This window comes from Aplidium turbinatum, chromosome 8 (genome assembly GCF_918807975.1).
Source record: "Aplidium turbinatum chromosome 8, kaAplTurb1.1, whole genome shotgun sequence".
Taxonomy (NCBI): domain Eukaryota; kingdom Metazoa; phylum Chordata; class Ascidiacea; order Aplousobranchia; family Polyclinidae; genus Aplidium; species Aplidium turbinatum.
In genome coordinates, this window is record NC_137479.1 from 11,956,781 (window position 1) to 11,980,390 (window position 23,610).

The following is a 23,610-nucleotide window of genomic DNA, read 5'->3' on the forward strand; positions in this document are numbered from 1 at the left end:
TTCGCGTTTTGTCGCTTCTACTATTTTCTCGACCTTTGCTATGTTGACGTGTATTGTTTTTGATATGATGGTCAGAAATAAAAACAACTGAACTGAACTAATCTTGCTCCTCTGATTAGCATAATAATAACTAACCTACATTTTGAAACCTCCTTTTTAGTTTATCAGCCTTGGTTTGTTTCTGCCGTGGAGTGAAACTTGGTTAGCGTAACTTCATGCAATTTATTTTGCAATCACCATTTAAAAAGTTTTTTGTGCATGAGTTTGTCGTGTAGGCTAAATAAGCCCAATTAGAAAGGTGATTATTGCCAGGTTTTAAGTGCAGAATACAGATGCGTTTATTGCATTATGGGTTTATGAAATAAAAATTGCCCATAAAGGCTGAACTTTCATGTCAAGTTGAATATTGGTAATTTTGGAGTGCCCCCCCAATCAAATGAGTCACCCTACGCCAGTGACTGATGCTGTCCTCCTAAACTCATAAAGAATGCCAAAAGAGGCCCTCGCTTCTCGACTAGATAAACTTGCGTTTTTTCGAGTGCGCTGTCTCGTTTGTATGTGTGTGTGTCATATTTGTGGTAAGCTGTCCATTCGTTTGTAGTATTGCTGTTTTTGTTCACCTGTGACCTGTCCTAAAGAAATAAACCATCTGACAGCTGCTGTCCAGTTCAGGGTTGCCAGATTGATAAAACAAAAAAGGCCAAATGCATCCCCAAAAAAGGCCAAATTATAGAAAATAAGGCCAAACCTGAGATTTTATTCTCTTTGTTGAAATCAGTGGTGTTTTTGCACTTACTTTCAACAACAAATTATATAATATTTACCCAGTTTCTATTGTTTTACATGTTATCTGTTAAAGAAGAATCGCTTAGTAAAATTCCTGAAAAAATGCAATCCATAAAATACAAACAGATAGGCATGGAAACAATTACAATACAACTGAAATATGCATACAACATTAGGCTAAGCATCATCCTGTAGACTAAAAAGCCATTAACGTCCACCAGTGAGACCCTGGTGACTAGTGAGAAGGAGTTAATATTGGCAAATATGAAATAGTATACAATATTTATACCCAATACAATTACTTGTAGGCTACATTTAACACCCAACACTGCAAAATCAGAGAAATCAATTGCATTTATGTCCAACATCCTTCCACAATGAAGACTCCTTACTATTCTAGGAATGCTAGCGCCTCTGCCATTTCGTTACTGCTAGTTTCACCATAAACAATATCAGATGTGAAACGCCTTATCATTATGGCACTGGCAGTCTGGCATCAAAGTTTGTGCAACATTTTCCATTCAGCAGCATGTCCATTTGTATTCGCAAAATCGTTTCCAAAAGCTCAGTCTGCATTTTGTTTCGTGTTTTTTTTTCACTGCAGTAAGTAATAAAAAATCCTCTCTACTACTGCATTACTGACAGGGATGCAAAGACATGTTAAAGCATAGCTAGCAAGGCCTTTGAAATGGGCATGATGTAAAACGCTACACCAAAACTTTTCACTGTTGCTAGGAATAACCAAAAGAACTATGAAAACCAAAAGAAAAAAAGGCCAAACAAATGCCAATCGGCAAACTAAAAAAGGCCAAAAAAAGGCCAAGCGGCCAAACAAAAATTGTCCAGCCAAACACTTTTCAAAAAGGCCAAATTTCTGACATTTGGCCGTAAAAAGGCCAATCTGGCAAGCCTGGTCCAGTTTCGCCTAATTGGAAAAAATGTTATCTGGCAAACTCGTGCGTCACAGAACAGCAATTGTTCAGGCACAACGAAGAGGGGAAGAAAAAGTTTAATGGTTAAAGTGTTGCCAGATAGAGAATTCAGTCCTCTAAATTGTGGTTGTAATCTGAAATAAGAAGAAAAAGGGGTGGTATGACCGGAAAACCTGGTAAAACCGACGTTTAAAAGACCAAAAATATTTAATGCAGACACCATGCAATGAGAAAACGCTTAGAGAAGTACCTCAGCTGTTGTGGAAAAATTATTTTTGTGGCGTTTAGCAACGTAGTTTGGCTAAACCAGCTGATCAATGATTGACGTAAACACTAAACTAAATTAAGTGTTGCCGAGTTGAAGCCATTCAACTTCTAATGTTAGAATAAGTTAATTCTTGAGTTTAGTAGCGTTCGCTGTACTAACTCACTGGTCACCCTACGCTGGAGTTCGATCTGTGCATATAGGCTAACAAATGCTTGAAAGTTGGACAGTCCTGGGCTGGTGAGACATATATCAAAGCGATATTTATTGATACCTACCTAGGTAAGTTGAATTAATTTTTGGAGCATGTCAAAAAGTGCTGTGGTCTACGTATTGCTTGTGTTCTTAAATCAGGAAGAATATTACTGTTCCAAAAAAACATTTAGGCTTATTACTGTATTGCAAGGCTTTCAAAAAAGGTTGAAAATTGTTTCAATGTAGTGACACCATTACCTAAACCGCTCCATAGAGCCTACAATCCGTCTAGAACTACAGGAAAATTGCAAAGCGATGACCATCAAGCCGTCTATAATAAAATATGAAAAGAACACTGGACCTGTGGGTCAGATATCCCAGTGATTCAATGCATAGTTTGTTAATATAATTACAAGACTAGTCAGCAAGAGAGCCTGGTATTTTAATTGTTACTTTATCACTATAATCAGTGGCGTACGCAAGATTTTGGATAGCCAAAATCTTTTCTAGAATAACGCCCATTTGCTAATATATAGCATAGACCAGGGCTTCCCAAACTGGGGGTCGCGACCACCCAAGGGGTCGCGTAACGAGCTTCAGGGGTCGCAGAAAGCAGGGTATGGAATGGAATGGAATGGAAGACGTTTTTTCCATCTTTCATCCTGAGATTTTTTCCATCTCCATTCCATCTTAGAGATCTTTCATTCCATCTTCCATTCCATCTCAGAAATCTCTTCCATCTTCACATTTTGTGATCTCCGCGTTGAATATGCCACAAATAAACCTAAAAAACATGGCTTTCTGATTGGTCAATTCTACCTAACGACAGTAGGTTTCACAAATACGCGTCAGGCAACAGTCCCGTTGGTTTAATACAAACCTAAAGTCGAATTATTTCAGCAAGCAACGTAACATTTTGCATGTCTTGATAAAGCGTTAGACAGTAAATGATTGAATTGAGATGGAATGATTGAAGATTGTCATCAGGATCTTCCATTCCGTTCCATCCTTGACATTTTCCATCTTCCATCCCAAAATTTGTCTTCCATTCCATCTTTCATCCCCTCCCATTCCCTGGCAGAAAGTATACCAATTTGCACAAGGTATGTAGGCTACTCCATATTAACACTTCTGTGCGAGATGCTGTGACAGTTATTAACTTTATTAAGAGTCGCGCACTCTATAGGCTGCTCGTATTTTTGAAAATTTATGAGGTGAAATGGAGTCGGAGTTAAAAACTCTTTTACTGCATCGTGAAGTGAGGTGGCTTTCAAAAGTCAAAACTTTAAAATGGCTAACCAATTAACGTTGAAAACCGAAATCGTGATTTTTCCAACAGAATGAAATTCAGTCCACCATTCTTGGTCCACCATTTTCGCAATAACATCTAGGCTACCGTTCTGTAGATTTTGAAATTATGTCAAATGTCAGATTTGCTTGAAAAACTAAACGAAGTTAGTTGTCCCTCCTAGAAGAAAACATCAATTTTGCATTGAAATCTAAAATTTATGCGTTCATCAAAAAATTGAACATCTGAAAACTAAAATTTCAAAATGATTTATCTGAAATGTTATCACTTCGCTTACCGTTCCAACCTAAACAACATTGAAACTGCCTTGACACTTGCATTAACAAACACTGAGCCACGGCTGTATACTTGCTTTGTTCACACTGAATAAATGTGTTTGCTTTTTCGTTTTGTTTCCCGTAGGCTGCCCATAGGCTCGATCGTTATTATGGTCAGAAATAAATAAAAACAAACTGAACTGAGAAGGGTAAATTGTTTTTGGTTTTCGTTAGATTTAAGCTTTTCAATAAATATCACAAATGTATATTTAGAATTGTTCGTCGTTTTAATCGTAAGGGGCCGCGAAACATTTTAGAAGATTAAAAGAGGTCGCGAGCAAAAAAGTTTGCGAAGCCCTGCCATAGGCAATAGTAATAAGGCATATACAATAGAATATGCCAACGTAAGATAATGTCATGCCACCATGTGTTAAGCTTCTACCAAGGTGCCAGATATTTTTATATTTCTAGCCCAGTGGTTCCCAACCTGGGGTTCGCGGACCCTTGGGGTCCGTGAGAAAGCATTCGGGGGTCCCTGATTACCTTGATGTTTTGGAAAAAAAAACTTTGTTCTATATGCACGGGTGGAGCACCAGCCATGCTCGGGAACAAATCCGGATTGCTGCTTTAGTAAAAAATGAAGCTCCTCACGTGGTTGCTACCCATTGCTTCTTGCACAGGAAGGCCTACGCCTTAGCAGCAAAAACTTTACTAGCAAGTCTCAAAGAAATTCTGACGAATTGCGTGAAAGTCGTTATTTTCTTTAAAAGCAGAGCTGTAAATCACCGTACTTGTAAAGCGCTCAGTCAAGAAGAGTCAGATGACGGAATACTTTTGTATCATTCTAAGGTACGTTGGTTATCTAGAGAAGTTTTAAAACGACTGCAGCAGCTAAAAAATGAGGTATCAACTCTTTTGAAAGCAAAAGGAAGTCCCCTCTCAAAATTGTTCGAGAGTAAAAGTTGTCTTTACGGCATGGCCTACTTAGCCGATATTTTCGGTCATATTAACAATGTGAATCGTGGCATTCAAGGACCAGGTGTGACAATAATTGATGCAGCTGAAAAACTGAAAGCGTTTTTAGCCAGGTTGCCGGTTTGGAAACGCAGATTGGAAGCAGGTAATTATGCTAACTTTCCAATGTTAGAAGATCTTATTTTGATGGATGAAACTTAAAGAGAATGTACTCTTTTGATCTCTGAGAGAAAAAATTTGCGCACACTTGAAACCCTGCAAATCTCATTTCAACGTTATTTAATTTAGAACACCTGCCGAACGAAGTTGAAACATGGATTCGAAATCCTTTTCTTTTTGACTTGAACAACATTAGCGATGACGATCTCAGTAATATGACCTAATTGATTTGAGATCAAAAGAGTTATTAAGAATTGAACTTCATCAAAAACTGTGGAAGAATTTTGGTGCTCACAACTGCAAACCTATCCATTCTTGGCAAAGCAAGCGATTATTGTTTTGTTACCATTCATAACCAACCACAACCAGTATAACCACTTAACCTTTGCGAGGCAGGATTCTCAGCTCTTGTTACAATACAAACAACATCGAAATCGCCTGGACAGTGGACGTTGAAGATGACATGCGTGTTGCATTGTCAAAAACTCAACCGCAGTTCAGTCGTTTAGTTCAGGAAAGGCAACAACAACCATCTCATTAAATTTGCTTACGTTGAAAAAGTTTCGGCATGGCACTTTGGGTCACCTTAATGTTCAAATACTGCTGATATTTCTTGAACAATCCATTCATTTTCTTATATTAAGCAACTGTTTAACCTGATATTTGCCGCAGGAGTCACAGCGGCAATGCAATATGACACCATACAGTAGTTGAGTAGAATAATTATTACAATAGTCAATAGTACTGTGATTGAAATGACTCGTGTGAAAATTAATTTCTTTGCAATAGTATGTTAATTGAGTTTCAGGCAAAGTTGAGGTAGGGGTCCGCAGAATTAATAATGTGTCTAAAGGGGTCCGTAACAACAAAAAGGTTGGGAACCACTGTTCTAGCCCAATTGTCTCTTAAAATAACCAATCATTTAGCCTACACTACAAGTTGAAACAAACTCAAGATTAGTAAGTTTGCGCAAATTATAGTCAAAATTGAAATGTTTAGCAAAAAATTATATGTCTTGTATGATTTGGTTTGAAATGAAACGAAAGCAACCAGCACAAATCCGCGACCACGAAACATAACTTTCCCAATTCCGCGGACAAACCGCGTGACTGGCGGTTTTGGCTTCCACTTTACTTTGCATGCCAGCGATGTATGTATTGCGGAAGTATACGGAGTCAGGTTTTCCGACTCCTACTTCGCTCCGACTCCGAAGTCTGCGACTTCTAATCCACTCCTACTCCAAATCAGGGTTGGAAGTAAAGAGGTGGGCAGTAACTAGTTACAAAAGTAACTAGTTACTGTAACTAGTTACTGTAACTAGTTACTGTAACTAGTTACTGTAACTAGTTACTGTAACTAGTTACTTTTCGAGTAACTGTAACGGTAACTTCGTTACTATTTTCCAGAAGTAACGAAACGCGGTAACTAATTACTATTTTAGCACTTTTTCAACAGTTACAGTTACAAGTTACTTTTGTATTGAAATTTCAGTTTTTAATGCCGTTTATTTCTCTGCACGTGTTTGTGTCTTGCTTAGTGCGTGTTTGCTGCGTTTTGCGCAACAATGCATTTTTCTCGCAGATGTATCGGCGCAGCACTGCGCATGCGCGGTTCTACTTTTGTTTTGTGGTCTGGTTGAGATGGGTTGCCATATTGGCGAATTTATCGCCAAAGTCCAGAAATCTGGCGATTTTTTAATACGTTTAGCTTTATATTTATGATTTGGCTCTTTTTTGGCGATTTTTGATAACTGATTTGCCTAAATTAATTGTTTTTGACGATTAATCAATATGTACCAAAGACAGGCAAGACACAACAATACAACAGGGTTGAGCATTATAATAATATATTTTACATATTTACAAATGAGTTTAACAGTCAAACGTTTTCGGTTTAACTTAAGCCTTCATCAGGAACCTGAAAATATTTATAAGAATGCAGTAAATTTCAACTTCTTGAAGGTAATTAACTAACTGACTATAAGCATCAAGAAACACGCAGCAATTAAAAGCAATTTGTTGATGCTTATAGTCAGTTAGTTAGTTACCTTAAAGAAGTTGAAATTGATTGCATTTAGTGTAAGCTTGCAATGCCTCTAAAAAGATTGTCTGACATTAAAACCAGCAACAGCATTGCTGTTTGCTTGCCGATGGTGGACGTTCTTGTGGAAGCAATACAAACAGATTTGGTCATTGGTTCGAGGACAGCGACTTTCAGCTTGCGACTGCATTCCACCCACAATTTAGACTTATCTGTGTTTAATGCATGACAATTAAGCGACACTGCTGAAGACCAAAATAAAACAGAACATGCTTCAAGCAATTGAAAAAGCAAACTGCTCTGCTGATGAGGGGAGTAGCAGCGACACTGAAGTGGATGGTGGTAGGTAGAGCCACAGAGGAATTTTTGCACCACTTTACGCAAAAACCAAGAAAAGAAAGCAATGCGCGTTGAATCTGTTACAGGAGTATTTGGAAGCGGGCCCTGAGGACAAGTTAAGCGGATCCAGATTCACAATTGGACCGATGAAAAAACTGTTTTAAAAACATAACACTCCCTTTCCGTCAAGTGCTGCAGTAGAAATATTGTTTTCATTGCAGCACTTGTTCAATGTTCATCACCAGACTTTATTTGTTCATCCCCGACGCCGACACACGCTCCATCGACTTGACACTACCAAGACAGGCATGGGTGCGCCTCAACCGTCTCCGTGCGGCGTCGGGCTTTTCCGCTCAACCATGCACCAATGGGAAATGGGCTCTTCCTCCTCCTGTGAATGTGGTGCCGAGGAACAGCTCGCAGACCACATCATTGATTGATTAATTAAATCTTTATCCTCGGACTGGCAAAGCTTCTTCAGAACTTAATCCTGGCAGTTTTGCATACTTGTAGACTAAAGGCTTTAAATCACTGACCAGGCCCGGTCACCGATATTGACAGAGTGAAGTTTCCGATTGTTGAAGTCTTGTTGCCGGGAAATTATTCCATCTATTAGATGCCGCTAAATGGAGAGCAGTCCTTAACGTGCGTTGTTTAAGAGCATGCCCTGAGGTTCGAACCAGTGCAGCTTGATATTGAAGCTTCTTCGTTCCAGAAGTGACGCGCTAACCAATTGAACTATCGGTACGGACATCATCAATGACTGTAACATCTTCAAGCCACCTAACAGAGTGGAAGGTTTGCGTGTCATGAATGATGTAATCAAAGACTGGCTGCTCTGTAGTAGCCTTCCAGTGTAGTCCGGGAACATTGTGAATCTGGGGCGGTAAAAGAATAGACTCTCGGCCCCAGAAGCTCACACGACGACGACGATTGGGCAAGGACATTTTAAAGCCCAAAAGGGCAGGCCTGAGTGACGAGCACTTTGAAATGCTCGTATTTCTCAAAGGAAATAAACATAATTATAAGCCACTGAATATTTTTTTTAAATAAAACCTCGTTGGTTTTGTAGGCCTACTTGTGCTGTTATGTTATAACATGGATGGCTCTAACACTATATATCACACATTGCGGTTAAACTGGACTTGCATGCAGAGTTGGCCAGGTGCAGAATTTTATGTTCAGATTTGTGAGTAACTGAAAGTAACTAGTAACTGTAACTAGTAACGGTAACTAGTTACTTTTTAAAATCGGTAACTGTAACGGTAACTCAGTTACTATTTTGGCCAAGTAACTGTAACTCAGTTACTTTTGAAAGTAACTTTGCCCACCTATAATGGAAGTAACGACTAGTTGTCATTATTCGATAGCGTTATTCGTTGCTTTCTGAATATCGAGTGCTTATACCCATTCCTTTTAAAAAAAAATATCGAATGCGCGTTATTCACTGCTTTTTTATGCAAGCAACGAAATCATTATTTGTTTTTCACTAATCGATATTTAGGAGCACTGCTGAATCATTTTTTGTTTTCACTTGCTTCGTCGTCAAAACGAACTCACGAGATTTAGTTTTCGGATTACTATCCGACCTAGTCCCCTTCCGGTTTTCGAACTTCAGTTCGAACACAGTTCAGAAAAACCATGCCAGTGAGAGTCGTTATTAACGACTCGTTAAATACGCAAAGACAATAAAATACAATATTTTTAGTAATTGCTATTCATTGCTTTATTTAAGTATCGACAGCGGAAAGTCATTGCTTTTTTGGGCACTATCGAATAGTGAAATAGTCATTGCTTTTTGACTAACGACTTCCAACCCTGCTCCAAATATTTTGAGAATACTGACTCCAAACGCAAAGCATTTTCTATCACTTTCCATGAAAAGAGCATATTTTAAATCAAGGGTGTGCAACCTTTATTACAGGAGTCAGGAGGGCCAGATATAAAAACTGGGTGAAACCGCGGGCCGCAAGTTTATTTAACGTATGATTTCTAGTAGTTGCAGGCACAAAAAAGTAGTTTTTTTGTTATTCATGTTGTTCTTATGGCATTACTATGGGTTATATAGGGCTATCTCCTTGCAGAAATAATAAGTTAAGACGCATAAATTTCTGAAGAAAACTGCTATTCAAATTTATTGTCACATCTTCTTTAAACGAGTTCAGTGAGAAATTTGCAGCTGGCTTCTTTTGCCGACGATTTTTACCAAATTTACTTTAATGAAAGTGCTCTCAATCCGAGGTCCATTTTGCAAGTGTTCGTCTGTCACAACCGATCGATAGGGAGACTTCATGACGCCCTTTTTAGAAAAAAAATTATTCGCACAAATACGTTGAGCCAAAAAGAACCACTTTTGAAGCAGTGGATTTTTTCAAATGTGGAAAGTCATCTTGGTTGAGATGTTTTCGGTAAAAATCGCCAAGATTCATTTCTAAATACTTTGTAGCTAACTGCTCTTGGCTGATGCTGAGCTGCGTCGGAGTCTGCCTCGCTTTCTGACCTAGTCTTATTCTGAAACGATCCCTGTTCCATATCTAGAAAGCTAAAACCTCAATTGCTAAGGTAACAGGGATCAGTTGTCAGTAGATGTTACAGAAAATATATTTCGCACTTATTCAGTGCATCGTCAGTTCTGATCTATATATTATCAGAACTGACGATGCACTGAATAAGTGCGAAATATATTTTCTGTAACATCTACTAAATACTTTGCTTTCAAATCCGTTTTCTCTTGAAGATCAATCAGTTCAAGTTGGGTATCAGCTGGTGCATTGTGAATGTCTATGTCGAACGGCGAAGAGAATATACCAAACAAATATTCATGAGATTTGAAATCCATGAAACGAGCCAAAAATTCAGACAACAATTTTACAAATTTAGTTTTCTTCTCAGGATGCATTCCATAGTCTCTCAAAGTTGGAAAGTGGAAAAGATTTCCTATCTGTATGTGAGCTTTCCAAAGCCGTAAATTGTTCATAAAGTCTTTTATGTGACCATACATTCTTATTTTCAAAATAATTAAACACAATGGATTAGCGGTGGCCGGTGGGAGATTTCTAAAATGGTTAACAGAAGGTGCGAATCTATAATAATCCACTCCACAATAAATTGTTCACACGTACCAGACTAAACTAAATTATAAACACGTTTCGCGGGCCGCACACAATTCAAAATTGGTACATCTTTGCGGGCCACACAACTTTTCTTCGCGGCCGCATTTGGCCCGCGGGCCGCACGTTGCACACCCCTGTTTTAAATAACAATTACCGTTTGGAAAATAAAATCGTAGAAAACAAAGTAACTTCAATGAGTTTAGTATAATTTATTTTTATCACAGAAACCTTTAAACGGTTTCGCTTGTAGAGGCTTTGAATCACAGACGCAGGCATGGTCACCGAGATTGACAGAGTGAAGTTTCCGATTGTTGAAGTTTTGTTGCCGAGGTATTATTCCATCCATTAGATGCCGCTGAATGGAGAGCAGTTCTTAACGTGCTTTGTTCAAGCGCACGCCCCGAGAGTCGACCCAGCGCCGCTTGATCTTGAAACTTCTTCGCTCCAGAAGTCACACTCAAACCAACTGAGAAATTGGGGCGGACGCTACAGGATGCACAGGCACAGCTTAATGTAGCTAATGGTTACTTAGTTTTACTTGTTTGGGATATATTGATGTTATTTTTCTTTCAAGATATATATCAATTAATTTTAGTTGGTTACCTCTGTTAATCTAACTTTGCTTAGGTTAATTCAAGTTAAAAAAGAAATAGGAAATGGAAGAACTAAGTGTTCACCAAAAGAATGAGAGAAGGCAAGTTTGTTTGCTGAACTATAACTGATAGAGCTTCGGACCTTCGGTAGAGAGTTTGTGTTGTTGTACCTACACGTGGCTTAGGAATGGTTAAAAGGTTTTTTTAGTCGTCGTTTTTTCTAATCGTTCTTTTTTGTCCATTTTATTTTTTTTTGTTTTGCATACTAGCCTATTTCCAATTGTTTCATACATTTTTTAAAGTAACAACTGTTTCTATTTATCATAACAAAGAACTGCAAAGAAAGTGTTGAATTAAAGCTGCTGATAACTTATTATAAATTAGTTTGCTGCAGTTTTGACTAAGTTCTGTAAGTCAGAAGTCGCATGCTCAGCAAAAGGTACCAATGAACCACCCAACTTCAAGTGCTGCCAATGATGAGGACTGTTCGGTCCTAGTAGTGACCATGTTAACAGTCAACCTCCTTTGTTGCTTGTTTTACTTTTTTTTATTAGTTTATACTAAATTGACAAATTCAAGTTTTTTCAGTTTAAATTAAATAATTGGACGTCTCACGTCCAATTATTATAATGTCAAGCCAATTATTACGTCGAATTAGTGGGCGTCTAATTATTGGAGGTAAAACCGTAGAGCTTAGTTGAAGAATTTTGTTTTAATTGGACTATTCTACTTTAAATCAGGTAGTCTACATGTTTGGTACATGTACAATTGTACATTTGGTACATGTTTTAAATCAAACTACAAGGATGTCTTAGGACAAATTATGCTGCCTAATCATGTTATGGCAGCACAAGATGCTCAGGATATAACATGATTAGGCAGCTTAAGATATCCTAAGATATCCTTATAATTTGATTTATAATATGTACGAAATTTAAAGTAGAATAGAACTTAATACAATTTACTCTTCAAAGGAATAGCCTGCCGCTCCATTAGCTCTACGGTTCTACGCCCATTACGCTAACATATCGCAGACGATCGCTTGTGAAATCCAAAAGCACGCTTTGAACCGTGTGTTGCGTCTTAGTAATTACACTAATTACAAATAGTAATCATAATAATTGCATTGCATGTATTATTATTATTACTTCAATTATGATGATGTCACACACATCTCTAAGGGAAGTGGTTTGGATTTCATAGCAGTCTTCTCACGGGCTTTTCCGCACAATCATGCACTAATGGGTAGTGGTATCTTCCTCTTCTTGAGAATGCATAGTGCTGAGAACTTCAGACCAACAGATCTCAGACCACATATTATAAATGATTGTACAGTTCTCAGTCTACCAAATGAACCGCAAGGTCTACGTGTCTTGAATTATATAATTTTTTGTGAAATTTGTAGGATCTTGTCTCCATTGGGATTACGGTCGAATGCTTGTGCTTATAATGTGGCTATTGACAAAAAAAAAGAATCCTTTGATGGAAACTTGGCGTCATTATTATTTGCACATTCTTATGGCATACCGATGGTTGTAAGTAGATCCGGTTACTTCGCTTTGTCGTTCTTACCATAAGTAATGCAGGAGCAAATTTTCTTTGTGTAACCTTCACCAACAGCCATAAACATTTATGAATTTTTTTGTAACAAACCGATTGTTACATTATTATGCAATGTGTTTTTTCTACAGATACATCTTGCTTCTCCTCATGATAACTCGTGGGATTTGGCCACAAAAGTCAGTGGAGTTTTTCACTGCATTAAATGTTTTGATGTATGGAGATGTATGGGAGATCTTATAAGGCTTTGTGATGAGGTAAAGCGGCTTTCATGATGCAGTCCGCTCCGTTGGCTAAGTGGTTACGCGCATCACTCAAGATCAAGCGGCGCTGGTTGTGTTCTCGGGGTGTGCGCTTCAGCAACGCATTTCAGGACTGCTCTCAATACAGTGACACCGAGTAGATGGAATGATTTCCCGGCAACAACCTTTCAACAAGTGGAAACTTCACTCTGTCGATCTCGGTGACCGTTCGCAACTTTCCAAAGGGTACCATTAAAAAATCCCCTTTGCGAAACAAAAGAAAAACGCAAATCATAGTTAAATTAAGTCATTCGTTTTCCATCGGCTGACTTGGCGCAGAGGGTTAGGGCGGTGATAGGTTAGTCTTTTCATTGACGTGGGTTTGATTCCCACCACTGCTATTGCTCTTTTTTACTTCTGCAATTTCCAAACAAACTTCAAACGGGATTTTTTAATGGTACCTTTTGGAAAGTTGCGACCGGTCCTGCGTCAGTATATGATAGTTCAAAGGCTCTACAGTATACAAGTGTGTGAAACTGTCAGGATTAAGCTCTCAAATAAGCTTTCCCAGTCCGAGGATAAAGATTAAATCAATTAATTAAGTTATGGAAGGAACTTTAAAGGTAATCTTACTTTATTTCCCATGTTAAGGGCTTTGCGAATTTTAAATTCATCGACGAAACATTAACCATAAATTTAATTATTTTAAAGCTCGTGATCCCCATTGAAGGCGTCGTTTTCTTTTGGCGTCTTATTTAGCGTCTTCGACTTACCATCAGCGAGGTACAACTTTTGTAAATTCTGAAACACTTGACAAACTTAAACCTTTATAGGCTATCAGGCTGTTGCAAATTATTATGATTTTATTCTTCCCAGACACCGCAGCTTATACAAGGACCATCAATTCCATTAAATATAAGGGATTCTGTCAACTTGATTGACATTCTATGTTGGAGTAAGAAGTTTGCAAATTCTTCTGTCGAGAACGCTCTTCCATTACTTCGGAAAGCAACTAGCGAAGAGGAAAGGTATCACATCCTCAAGTCCATCATTGAAATTAACCACATCATGGCAAGTGAAGGTAACTGAAAGACTTTTGAATTCTTTTCTGGAGTGGATGTAGAAGTGTTATGCTCTTGTCTTCAATAGAATAGTCCCCGAGCTGTTTGTAATACATCTTTCAAATGTGACAAATGCTTTATAGGCCTATCTTATATTACATAACTTTATGAAAATTCACATCTGCTGTAATTTGAAAAGACTGAAGTTACAACACACTTATTTAAAAAATAATATTCATATATAAACAGACAGATATATTAGAAAACATAACAACACTTCGGTTTTGCAAGTGATCAAACAAGCAGTGAAAAAATACAGTCTGAAGAACTGTTCACATAACCTCTCTTCACAGCAATAACGTCATCTGTTCGTGGCGAACGTCGCCGTGGCCCTTATCTCGAGAATCAACCATTAGCCAACCAACATTATTTCTGTAGCTGAACCAACAAATCATTAAAAATAAGGAAAACATGTTATGATTTAATGATATAAATCAATTTTTTCACCCAATGTATGTTGTGCAAACATTGGTTGTTGATACGACATTAATTCTGGCAAAACATCTTACCCGCCAACGTCGCACAGACGAAACAAAAACAATAACATGTTCCGTTGGTCCAACGTTGAACCATCGACACGATGCTGTGCCGGTCTCAAGTAGTTTTAAGGATGCAATAATAAAACCGGTTTTTAACTAACGCATTCCTCAGGTTAATGTTCAATGCAGTGCTACACAAGCACACGTCACAAAAATATAGGCTGGACGTGAGCTTGCAACTCCCCTGCAGGATAAACAAACGTCACATTAGGGTTTCGTGGCTCACAGGTTAGGAAACCTTGGGTTAATAGAACTGTTCTTATGTTTGTTTTCATCAAAGTTATTTGTAGTTTGTTGAAATAACTGGGCATTTGATCAACTTAAACGCAACTAAATCAGAAAAGTTTCTCAGAAAGTGACTCCAGCTTAAAGGCATACTAAATGAAATTTTCAAACGGGAATTAACACTGCCAGTGCCTACTACGTGAAATCACGTAGTAAAAACAAAAATTTTGATGTCATTTGATAAATAGATAAATCTGGTCTTATTGTTTTCCAAACTGCATGAATCTAACTGTTTTAGAAAGAGGAAGACTTGTATTGTCTAAAAGTGGAAAGAAATTACTAGGTTTGTATTTAAATTTTTTCTGCAATCATCAATTATTTACAAAAAACTGTCATTTTTTGTAAAAAACTGTCATTTTTTGTGCAAAGTGAAGCTTATCCAGTTCTTTCCTCGCATAACGCATCAACATCTCCGTGACAACCTTTGTGCGGCAAGCGTAGTACTTGCCTGACATCTACCGGTGAAGTTTTTCGCAGTTTGAAAATTTTTTTCCGATATCTAAACGGAAGCGAAAAAAAGTCAAAAAAACACAGAATTTTTGTAGTTTGTCAGAAATTTTAGTCATTTAAGGCATTTTAAAAAAAAAATACACAAAATTTGTAAACATACTGTAAAAGACTGTTGAAAATGCAACAACTTTCATGTTTTGATTGTTTTTCTAGCAGTTACGGTTCTCAAAATACAGCTGTTCAAAATCAAAGCCTTTGCTCAAACTAAATCCTGAAAATTTTATCAAAAAAAGCGTGGCACTGAAAGAGTTAAGCATTAAAATGCGTAAACTGAACATTCAAGAATACATTTCAAAAAAAATTACCGAAAAAAATTTGTTTTCAATGGCGCTGGCAAGGCCCAAAGTCCAATGTTTCATTTATTTTCATTTTTTTTCAAAATGACCAAAAAGTGCAAACACAGCTCGAGAATACGTCACAAAAGACAGCAATAACAAAAGCCACGTTACAACATCTGATGTTTTGACATCAGATCTGAGGTTTTGAGCAAACTGTCTGATGTTTTGACGTTGAAATATGATGTTTTGATGTGCATACATACATAGCCTACAGTTAAATCGCTGGCAGTGACAACTGTTGCGTGATCAGCTGATTGCTCGTCTTTTGTTACGTAGACTGAACAGTCGCACGCTTCGCTGCTCAGGCCCATCCTGGTTTTGAAAGCTCTGACAAAAGCACGCGCGCAATGGTGGTCAGACCGCAATGGGGCAAAATTTTATTGAAAATCGTTTTATGGTAGCAAGTTAAACACAAAGAACGTGGAAAATCGCCAAGTCAGGTTTTTCCTTTAGTATCCCTTTAAAGCTGAAGATATTACTAATATACTTTTATATTTTTGATATCACAAATATATAGCGGCGGGCCAGTGCAGATGATAATAAGGCGTTGGCTTTGCAAACTTGGTTCGATACTTTGAAAACTTTGCAAACTTGGTTCGATACCCTGCTTATTGATAAATAAAATGTTCACCTCTACCCAGGATATAATATTAATAAGTTGGGTGAGCGTTGTTGCTGAAGGAAAGGCAGCATGGCCACTATTTTCATTAAGCCCAGTGACTGAGTATGTGACCACCTTTACCTTTATTGCAAATATCCAGAAAAAGTATATTACATCATCTCCTTTCCCCAAATCTACAAGAAAGAAAAATTCCTCTTTTACTTCAACTATTTGAAAGCATAGATATAGTTCATGTCTGCAATACCTTTCTTTTGGCTGTCAATTGTTTGAGAAATACGCATTGCAGCGTACATCTCCTGCAAACAATTTTTAGTGATTAATTTTTTTATTTCAGAAGATTCTAAAACTCGTACTCTTCTCTTTTAGGTCACATCAGTATACGCAACTATAAACACAACTTGAGGCTACAAAAAGAAAATAAGCACTTGGCAGTGGTAACAGCTCAAGATTATAGAAACTTTTTATTTTATGGCAGTAAAGCCATGCAACAACTTGACTCCAGTGCTCTGCGATTCCCAGGAAAGCTCATCGGAAAAATCAATGTTGTAGGGATGCAGTGCACGGATGGGTGTTTTTATCCTGGATTTTTTTCCAAAGTGTTGCCAGATGAGAGTTCTTCTCACAATGATCAGTCTAAAAAGTCCACTGAAATTTTATCTGCAACAGAACGAGGGAAAACTGTTATGTCGGGAATTAAAAGAAAGTTTTTGTCGCTGTATGATGGTGAGTTTGTGGCAACCGGAAAAATAGATGACGATGGCTGTTATCATTCATCTGAAGACGACTCGTTTTCATTGAATACCATCAGTTTTCCAACTCTTCGCGCAGCAACTAATGCACAAAACTTCAAACTACCTGCATCAAAAAAAGTTGAAGAGAACACTGAAAACAATAGCGATTCTGAAAATGAAGTTGAAGTCAAAGTCATAAAGTACAGTTTCTCTCTTCAAAACGACAGGGAACTAAAATTAGATGAAATTTTTGCAAGCGGAGTTTGGTATCAAGACGAAAATTTGAACGAATGTTTTATTGCGGGAGTTTTTAACAGCGAAGGTCAGTTTAGAGCATCTTATTCCATCACCCATGATGGTTACCTCGTGTTTGGTACAACAAATGACATAGGCAAATATATTCCTTTGTCACAGTATGTCGATGGAGATAACATTATGCCCACTTTTGAAGGGGGTGAGCTAACAGAAAAACAACAGTCACTGCTTGAAAGGTTGCTCAGTATTCCAAATTTGCCAAAGGCTGCAGATATTTCCAAGGCAGAGCATAAAGAATGCTGGAGTTGTGTTGTAAATGGAGCTATTGTGAAAGACTCAGCTTTCCTGACCCTACTTTCCGACGAAGTGTTGGATAGTATGAAAGATCTTAAAGTCTACGCCGGTGGTGAACTCAGTCCTTCAGGCCAACTATTTCTTTACGGAAAGTATAGTGACAAAAGAGAATTTTTACCAGGTATGTGGAAATTCTTTGACAAATCATGGACTAAAATCCATTAGCGGGTGATCACTGATCAGCCCTGCTAATTTCTCTCAGCGCTAGTCTATTCGGGCGGATATAATTAGCTAAAATATAGTAAATAAACTGAATTGATTAATTCACCGCTTCCATAGGCCTACCTGCACTACTTTGAGGTAGGGTTTATGCGGGTACAAAGGACAGGACACAGCAGAGAGTTCTTTCCGATGCTATCTCACAGCTTGCTGAGAAAACACATTGATGATTATTGATCTGGAGATAATTGCGAGTATCGAAGTAAAAAATGTACCTTCATTGACAATAACTTAATGTTTACATAGTTTTATTGTTTGTTAGATAGGCTATAGTATACTTCTAAAAATTGTCATGTTATGAGCAAGCTATATGAGCAAGCTATATATATACACCACAAAAAAGTTTGCATTGACATTTTTTCGTTGTTAGAAGCTATCCAAGCAAGGCAGTTGGTAAAGTTTGATCTCTTAACTTTTATTTTAGGTGGGCCTCCTGTGAGAACGGATGACAATCTGAAATGCTTGAAAAAAGACTCCACGATTGAACATATTGCTATGGATAACTTTTTTGCACATTTTTGTATACGATTGGAAATGAATTGGTTTATCGAACCAAAAGCCAAGAGTGTAAAAGAAGCAGATGATAATGACAATATTTCTGATCATAGTCAGCCACTCTCGGATTATGGGCTGTCAGGAGTAAGTTGCACTATAAATTTAAAGACAAGATGATGAATACCACGACTTTTGAATATATAAATAAAGCAAAAAAAGTTTTTGGTTTGGTTTTGAATCTATCCTCGGACTGACAAAGCCTTGATAGGTTATTCCTGGTAGTTTTGCATAGGCCTACTTGTAGTATGTAGAGGCCCTTGACGCAGGGCCGGTTACCGAGATTGGCAGAGTGAAGTTTCCCGATTGTTGAAGTGTCGTTGCCGGGGAATTATTCCGTTCACTAGATGCCGCTGAATGGAGAGCAGTCCTGAAATGCGTTGCTTAAGCGCACACCCCGAAAGTCGAACCAGCGACACGTGATCTTGAGCTGGGCGCGTAACCACTGAGCTATGGGGGCGGATGAATGCCATGTTGACATGCAGGTCCGCCCTGATGGCTCAGTTGGTCAAGTGACTTTATGCTCAAACAAAAGAAAAAAAAACAATCAAGTAGCGCTGGTTCGTCTTTTGTGAGCGCTTGAGCTACGCATTTCAAAGTCTCTTCACCATTTAGCGGCATCTAGTAGATGGAATAACTCACAGAGAGCAAGCAGAAACTTCACTCTGTCAATCTCGGTAGCCGACCTGCGTCAATACTTCAAAGCCTCTGCTCTGCCAGTATGTCTAAATGCCAGCATTAAGCTTGCTGAGTTCGAAGAATTAGATTCCCACAATCAGTATGTGTGGCCTATTGGTGTACAGAACGTATGACTCTCTTGAGGGTAGCATACATCTCAAAACGTCAATGCATTTTCTGATTGTAAACGTTCAGCTTTGAGAAACAGAAACTATACTTCATCACCTCTTTCCAAGTCTAGCTGGTTGAAAAGCTACAATAAAACCTTCATTATTTGAGCGATAGCCTACACTACTCTACCAGCATAAACATTAAAATATGTAGTTTTTGTGTAGTAATGCAATGTAAAACTGGAGATACAATGGACCTAACGAACATTAATTTTCAACAACTATTGTTTTTTGTGGGATGGACGGATTTGGTTTGCATGTGAGATTTTATAAAATCTTTGTGTGAACTAGTACAATCAGTTTTTAGTATGTTTTCTTTCTAAATCAGCTATACATGGACAACCTGGAATACGAAGGTAGTATAGGTGGCAAAGCAGATGACATAAACGATAAGGCTGCTACTCTGAGAGCCAGCATTGAGAACAGTCATTTCAAAAAGAGCAAGAGCACTTTAGCTGCGGTAAAAGACCAGTCTTTACAGGAGTTGGCTCAAACACATGCTGAGTAAGTGCTTCTTTTTCAACGATTTAAATTTTATTCAGAAAGAAATAGAACGGTTTTCAATAAAAGATACGCTTGCATAATGCATATGAATTACTAGTTTTAGTAGTTAAGTCAGAAAATGGTGTCACTGCTCAAGAAACTGACATCGAGCGCTACGCTATAAAGCGTCTGGTGGGCTTCAGCTGGAGAGCGAGGGCTGACACTTTGCGTATATAGCAGCCTTAGCCCCTGTCTACTTTTCTGCAGAGCACTGTGCACCTTTTGGTAACGCAGCGCTCCCTGCCATAACATCGACACTGCCATAAACAGCGCCCTTTGCAGTTCGCACAGTGATCGTATGCCTGCATCCCACACCATTGAACAATTTATCCATTCTTGCTGGCATCCAACCTGCTGAGCTTCGTCGCGAAGAAGCCACTCTGTCTCTCGGTCGACGGGCATCCATTTTCTTCACTCCAAGGTCTGTGTTCCTTCAAACGAGCACCCTACTCGTCGACTGAAATAAAGACACTTATTCGTGCCAGCCGCTCATTTTCTGATCACGAAGTTGATGGACAAAACATCTCTGCGACTTATTGGGCTAACCATAAATGGAATTCTGAATGGAAGTCAAGTACCACCAGACCTCATTCTTCATCCCCGACACCGACAAGCGCCCCATCGGCCTAACACTGCAAAGACAGGCGTGGTTGCACCTCAATCGTTTTCGCACGGGCGACGGACTTTTCCGCTCAACCATGTACTATTGGGAATGGTCTCTTTCTCCTCTGGTAAATGTGGTGCCGAAGGATACACCGCAGACCACATTATTAACGATTGCACCATCTTCAAGCCACCTAACGGAGTGGAAGCTCTGCGCGCTTTGGATGTTGAAACCAAAGACTTGCTGTTGTCTAGTAGCTTTTTAGTGTAGTCTGGAAACATCGTGAATCCAGAGTGGTAAAAAGATAGACTCTCGGCCCCAGAGGCTCACACGACAAAGAATAAGAAAAAATTACTGGTACAAAATAGAAACCTAAATTTTCGTTTTATTCGAATTTTCTTAATTACCATATAAAAGAAAATGTGTTTCCTACTGATTTAATCTTTGACTTATCCAGTGGTATTTATCATTTTTTAATTATGTTACATCACTACATGTAAGGTTTTGTCTTTCGCAATTTTAAACTGACAAACTTGCTGTTTTTGATTTAGCGGTTTTAACTCTCTCCGTTTAAACTCGTGTTTTAAGCGTAATAGCTCTTACTTTTCTTAAGTGCATTGTTTTTCAAAGTTTTTTTTAATTTCCAGCTGAAAATGTTGCTTTCAATCGGAAAATTATATTCAGTAGCCAGGGGCGTAATCAGAGGGGGCAAAGGAGGCAATTTTCCCAACCCTCACCCGAAATATTTTAAATGAACATTTCAAACTCTGTTACAGCATCATTTGACAAAGTTTTACTATTGATTTAGGCTGAAAGTATTCTTAGAGTATGCAATTTTAAGGTATTTTTTCAAAATTTTCTGTGGGGGCCTCCCCACATCCTCTGTGGATGCTTCGTCTTCGGTGACTCGTTGCCGGCTCAATCACATCTACAAAAATGTTTATTCCCCCCCCCCCCCCGAGAAGGTTTGTGCTGGCTACGACCCGAACAGTAGCCTACTGATAACATTGTACGGCGTATGTTAGCACAACGTTATTTCTTTCATACTATTTGCAACCCACTAATGTGCCATAAACCAAACGCTTATAGCCTACTACGTAGTTGAACCTATAAATATTATACTTTTTTTTGACACAACTTCCGCTTTACTTCATCTTACTCTTGAAATTAATACTTCTTTTACACTTGATAATTTTTTACTTAAAATATTAGAACTAGGCTAATACTTTCTCTAGTCTACTAAAAAGAAATTTTGCATTTTGTACATCTGATTGATAACAGCACAATAATGATCCTACCCCCACAATTCAATCAGCTGTCACATCTGATACTTAAGCACCACCTGGCTCAGATATTTCCAGAAATACTGTAAATATGTGAGTTTTACCATCATCATATTCAGCCTGTAGTAGCCCACTGCTGCGCGAAGGCCTTCCTCTTTTCTTGCCTTGTGTGAGTTTACTGTAGGCTAAATCGTCTTCCAACTAGTGTAGGTCTCTTCAAAAGCAACATGTTTTCACTCAAGGTGATATGACCTCCATGTGTGGTGGACCTCAAAATGATACAGGTAGCCTACATCGTTCACCATTAGCCTGTACTGTTTTCCGGTCTGCAGGAAATGTGAATCTTGGAGATTCGATTGCTGGGAAATGTTATATTGGTTTCAACATATAGCCAGAAGTTCTGCCTCATAAGCAACAAAAAGTATGATAAATAAAACCTTTTCATTAAATCGTTTTGAGGCTACTTAGATCGTTGCCTCGGCATGCAAAATAGGGACCACAACAGGTTCGATACGCTGTTAAACCGATTCTGCTTACATGTTTATAAGATGAACTTGCAGGCCTAGGTCTACTTCAGCACATATGGGACATACATCCGTAGGCTCATCCGTTTCAGAAAGAATGACCATATCTACCATTTCTGTAGCACTACGGTTCTTAATAATGCTATAAATACCGAGGAGCCAACCAGCTATCTTTGACACAATTTTTTTAAAATCATGGCATTCAAATATCTTGACTTAGTGCAAGTGAGGTGTCAGAAGTGTTGCCAGTAATTATTTAAATTTGTAGTTGTATTTTTAGTATCCTAACGTAGGTGGGGCACTCTCGGCCAGTGGGAGCAATTTCCAAGGAAGGGCAATTGCCCCCTTGTAAAAATGCATCTAATGAAACGTTAATCAGGGAAAACAGTTTTTAATTGGAGTTCCGTATCTCATAGTGCTGTACATTAGCTCGCCTAATTTACCCAGATCTGGTTGAACATATATGTTTTCCTTGATCCAGGTGAAAACAATAGCCCATACGTCATAATTGATGACGTGTTATCTTGATCCAGCATGTTCGTTCTTTAGAAACTGTCATTTGTGTCGGTTTTCCTTCAGTTATAACTAGGGCGATTTTTTATAACCTAAAAAACTCAAAAATGTGACTTTATTTTTACGAAAAAGTAACCAAAAAGCAACTTTATTCAACAAAAACAAGAAAGCAAAAGAAATAGCAACAATTGAACGTAAAAAATGTCTAAACTAGTTTCAATTTGTGCTCAAATTAAAATTACACATAGCCTATGTAATGTTTTACATTCTCTGGCAGGAAGTTTCTATCAATCAAACACTTTAGCTGTTGCAGGGAAAACGAGTGGTTAACTATGGTTAGCACAATTTGATTCATCGAAAAAATTGCTTTGCGAGTTTTCAGGAATACACGCGATACAAACAAGCATGGGCTCGTGCAAACCTAAAATCCGTACCATAGCAGAAGATATATTAAAAGTCTTGGCATTACAAAGAATGTAAATTCATCTCTACAGAAACAATGAAAGATAAATAAATAGGAAAATTATGCAAAAAAGTCTGCAAAATCAAGTGACCTAACAAATGTAAAGTAACCTAAAAACACAAAAAATAACTTTTGGTAACTTTATCTCTTAAATATTGACCCCACAACCATGAAATTTTGGTTCTACATTTCTTTTGTTCATTGGTACAACTAAGAAAAAGTAACTTTAGAGACAAAAAGTCGCCCTAGTTATAAGCAAACCAGAATCAGCAAGTGCAATCCATAACCAGGGGCGTTGTCATAAGGGTAATTGGCATTGCCCCCTTGAAATATTGTTGTATTGTGCAATCGATCAACAAACTTGTAAGCTGTTGAAAAGCTGTAGAAAAGTTTGTTAAAAAAGGTATATTTCTTTGGTAAAATTTATGTAGTATTTAGTCATGTAACACTTTCGCTGCTATCAGTAGTCAGAGGCAGTGATATATGCAGTTTTGCTATTTTAACGTTTTGCTACCAGTAGCCAAATGTATTGTTGAATGTT

General features: G+C 38.1%; 1 protein-coding gene across 3 annotated transcripts in view; it reads left to right on the forward strand.

The window, feature by feature from the left end:
• Positions 1-2,138: 2,138 nt before the first annotated feature.
• Positions 2,139-23,610, forward strand: part of LOC145775724 (uncharacterized) — a 38,553-nt gene continuing 17,081 nt past the window's right edge. For all 3 annotated transcript variants that reach the window (XM_082587081.1, XM_082587082.1, XM_082587083.1), the window contains exons 1-8: positions 2,139-2,265; positions 10,998-11,064; positions 12,369-12,498; positions 12,655-12,780; positions 13,642-13,846; positions 16,547-17,641; positions 18,164-18,378; positions 19,468-19,643. In XM_082587081.1, coding sequence (XP_082443207.1) covers positions 11,027-11,064; positions 12,369-12,498; positions 12,655-12,780; positions 13,642-13,846; positions 16,547-17,641; positions 18,164-18,378; positions 19,468-19,643 — 1,985 coding nt within the window. In that variant the 5' untranslated portion in view covers positions 2,139-2,265; positions 10,998-11,026. The remainder of the gene's footprint in view (positions 2,266-10,997; positions 11,065-12,368; positions 12,499-12,654; positions 12,781-13,641; positions 13,847-16,546; positions 17,642-18,163; positions 18,379-19,467; positions 19,644-23,610) is intronic.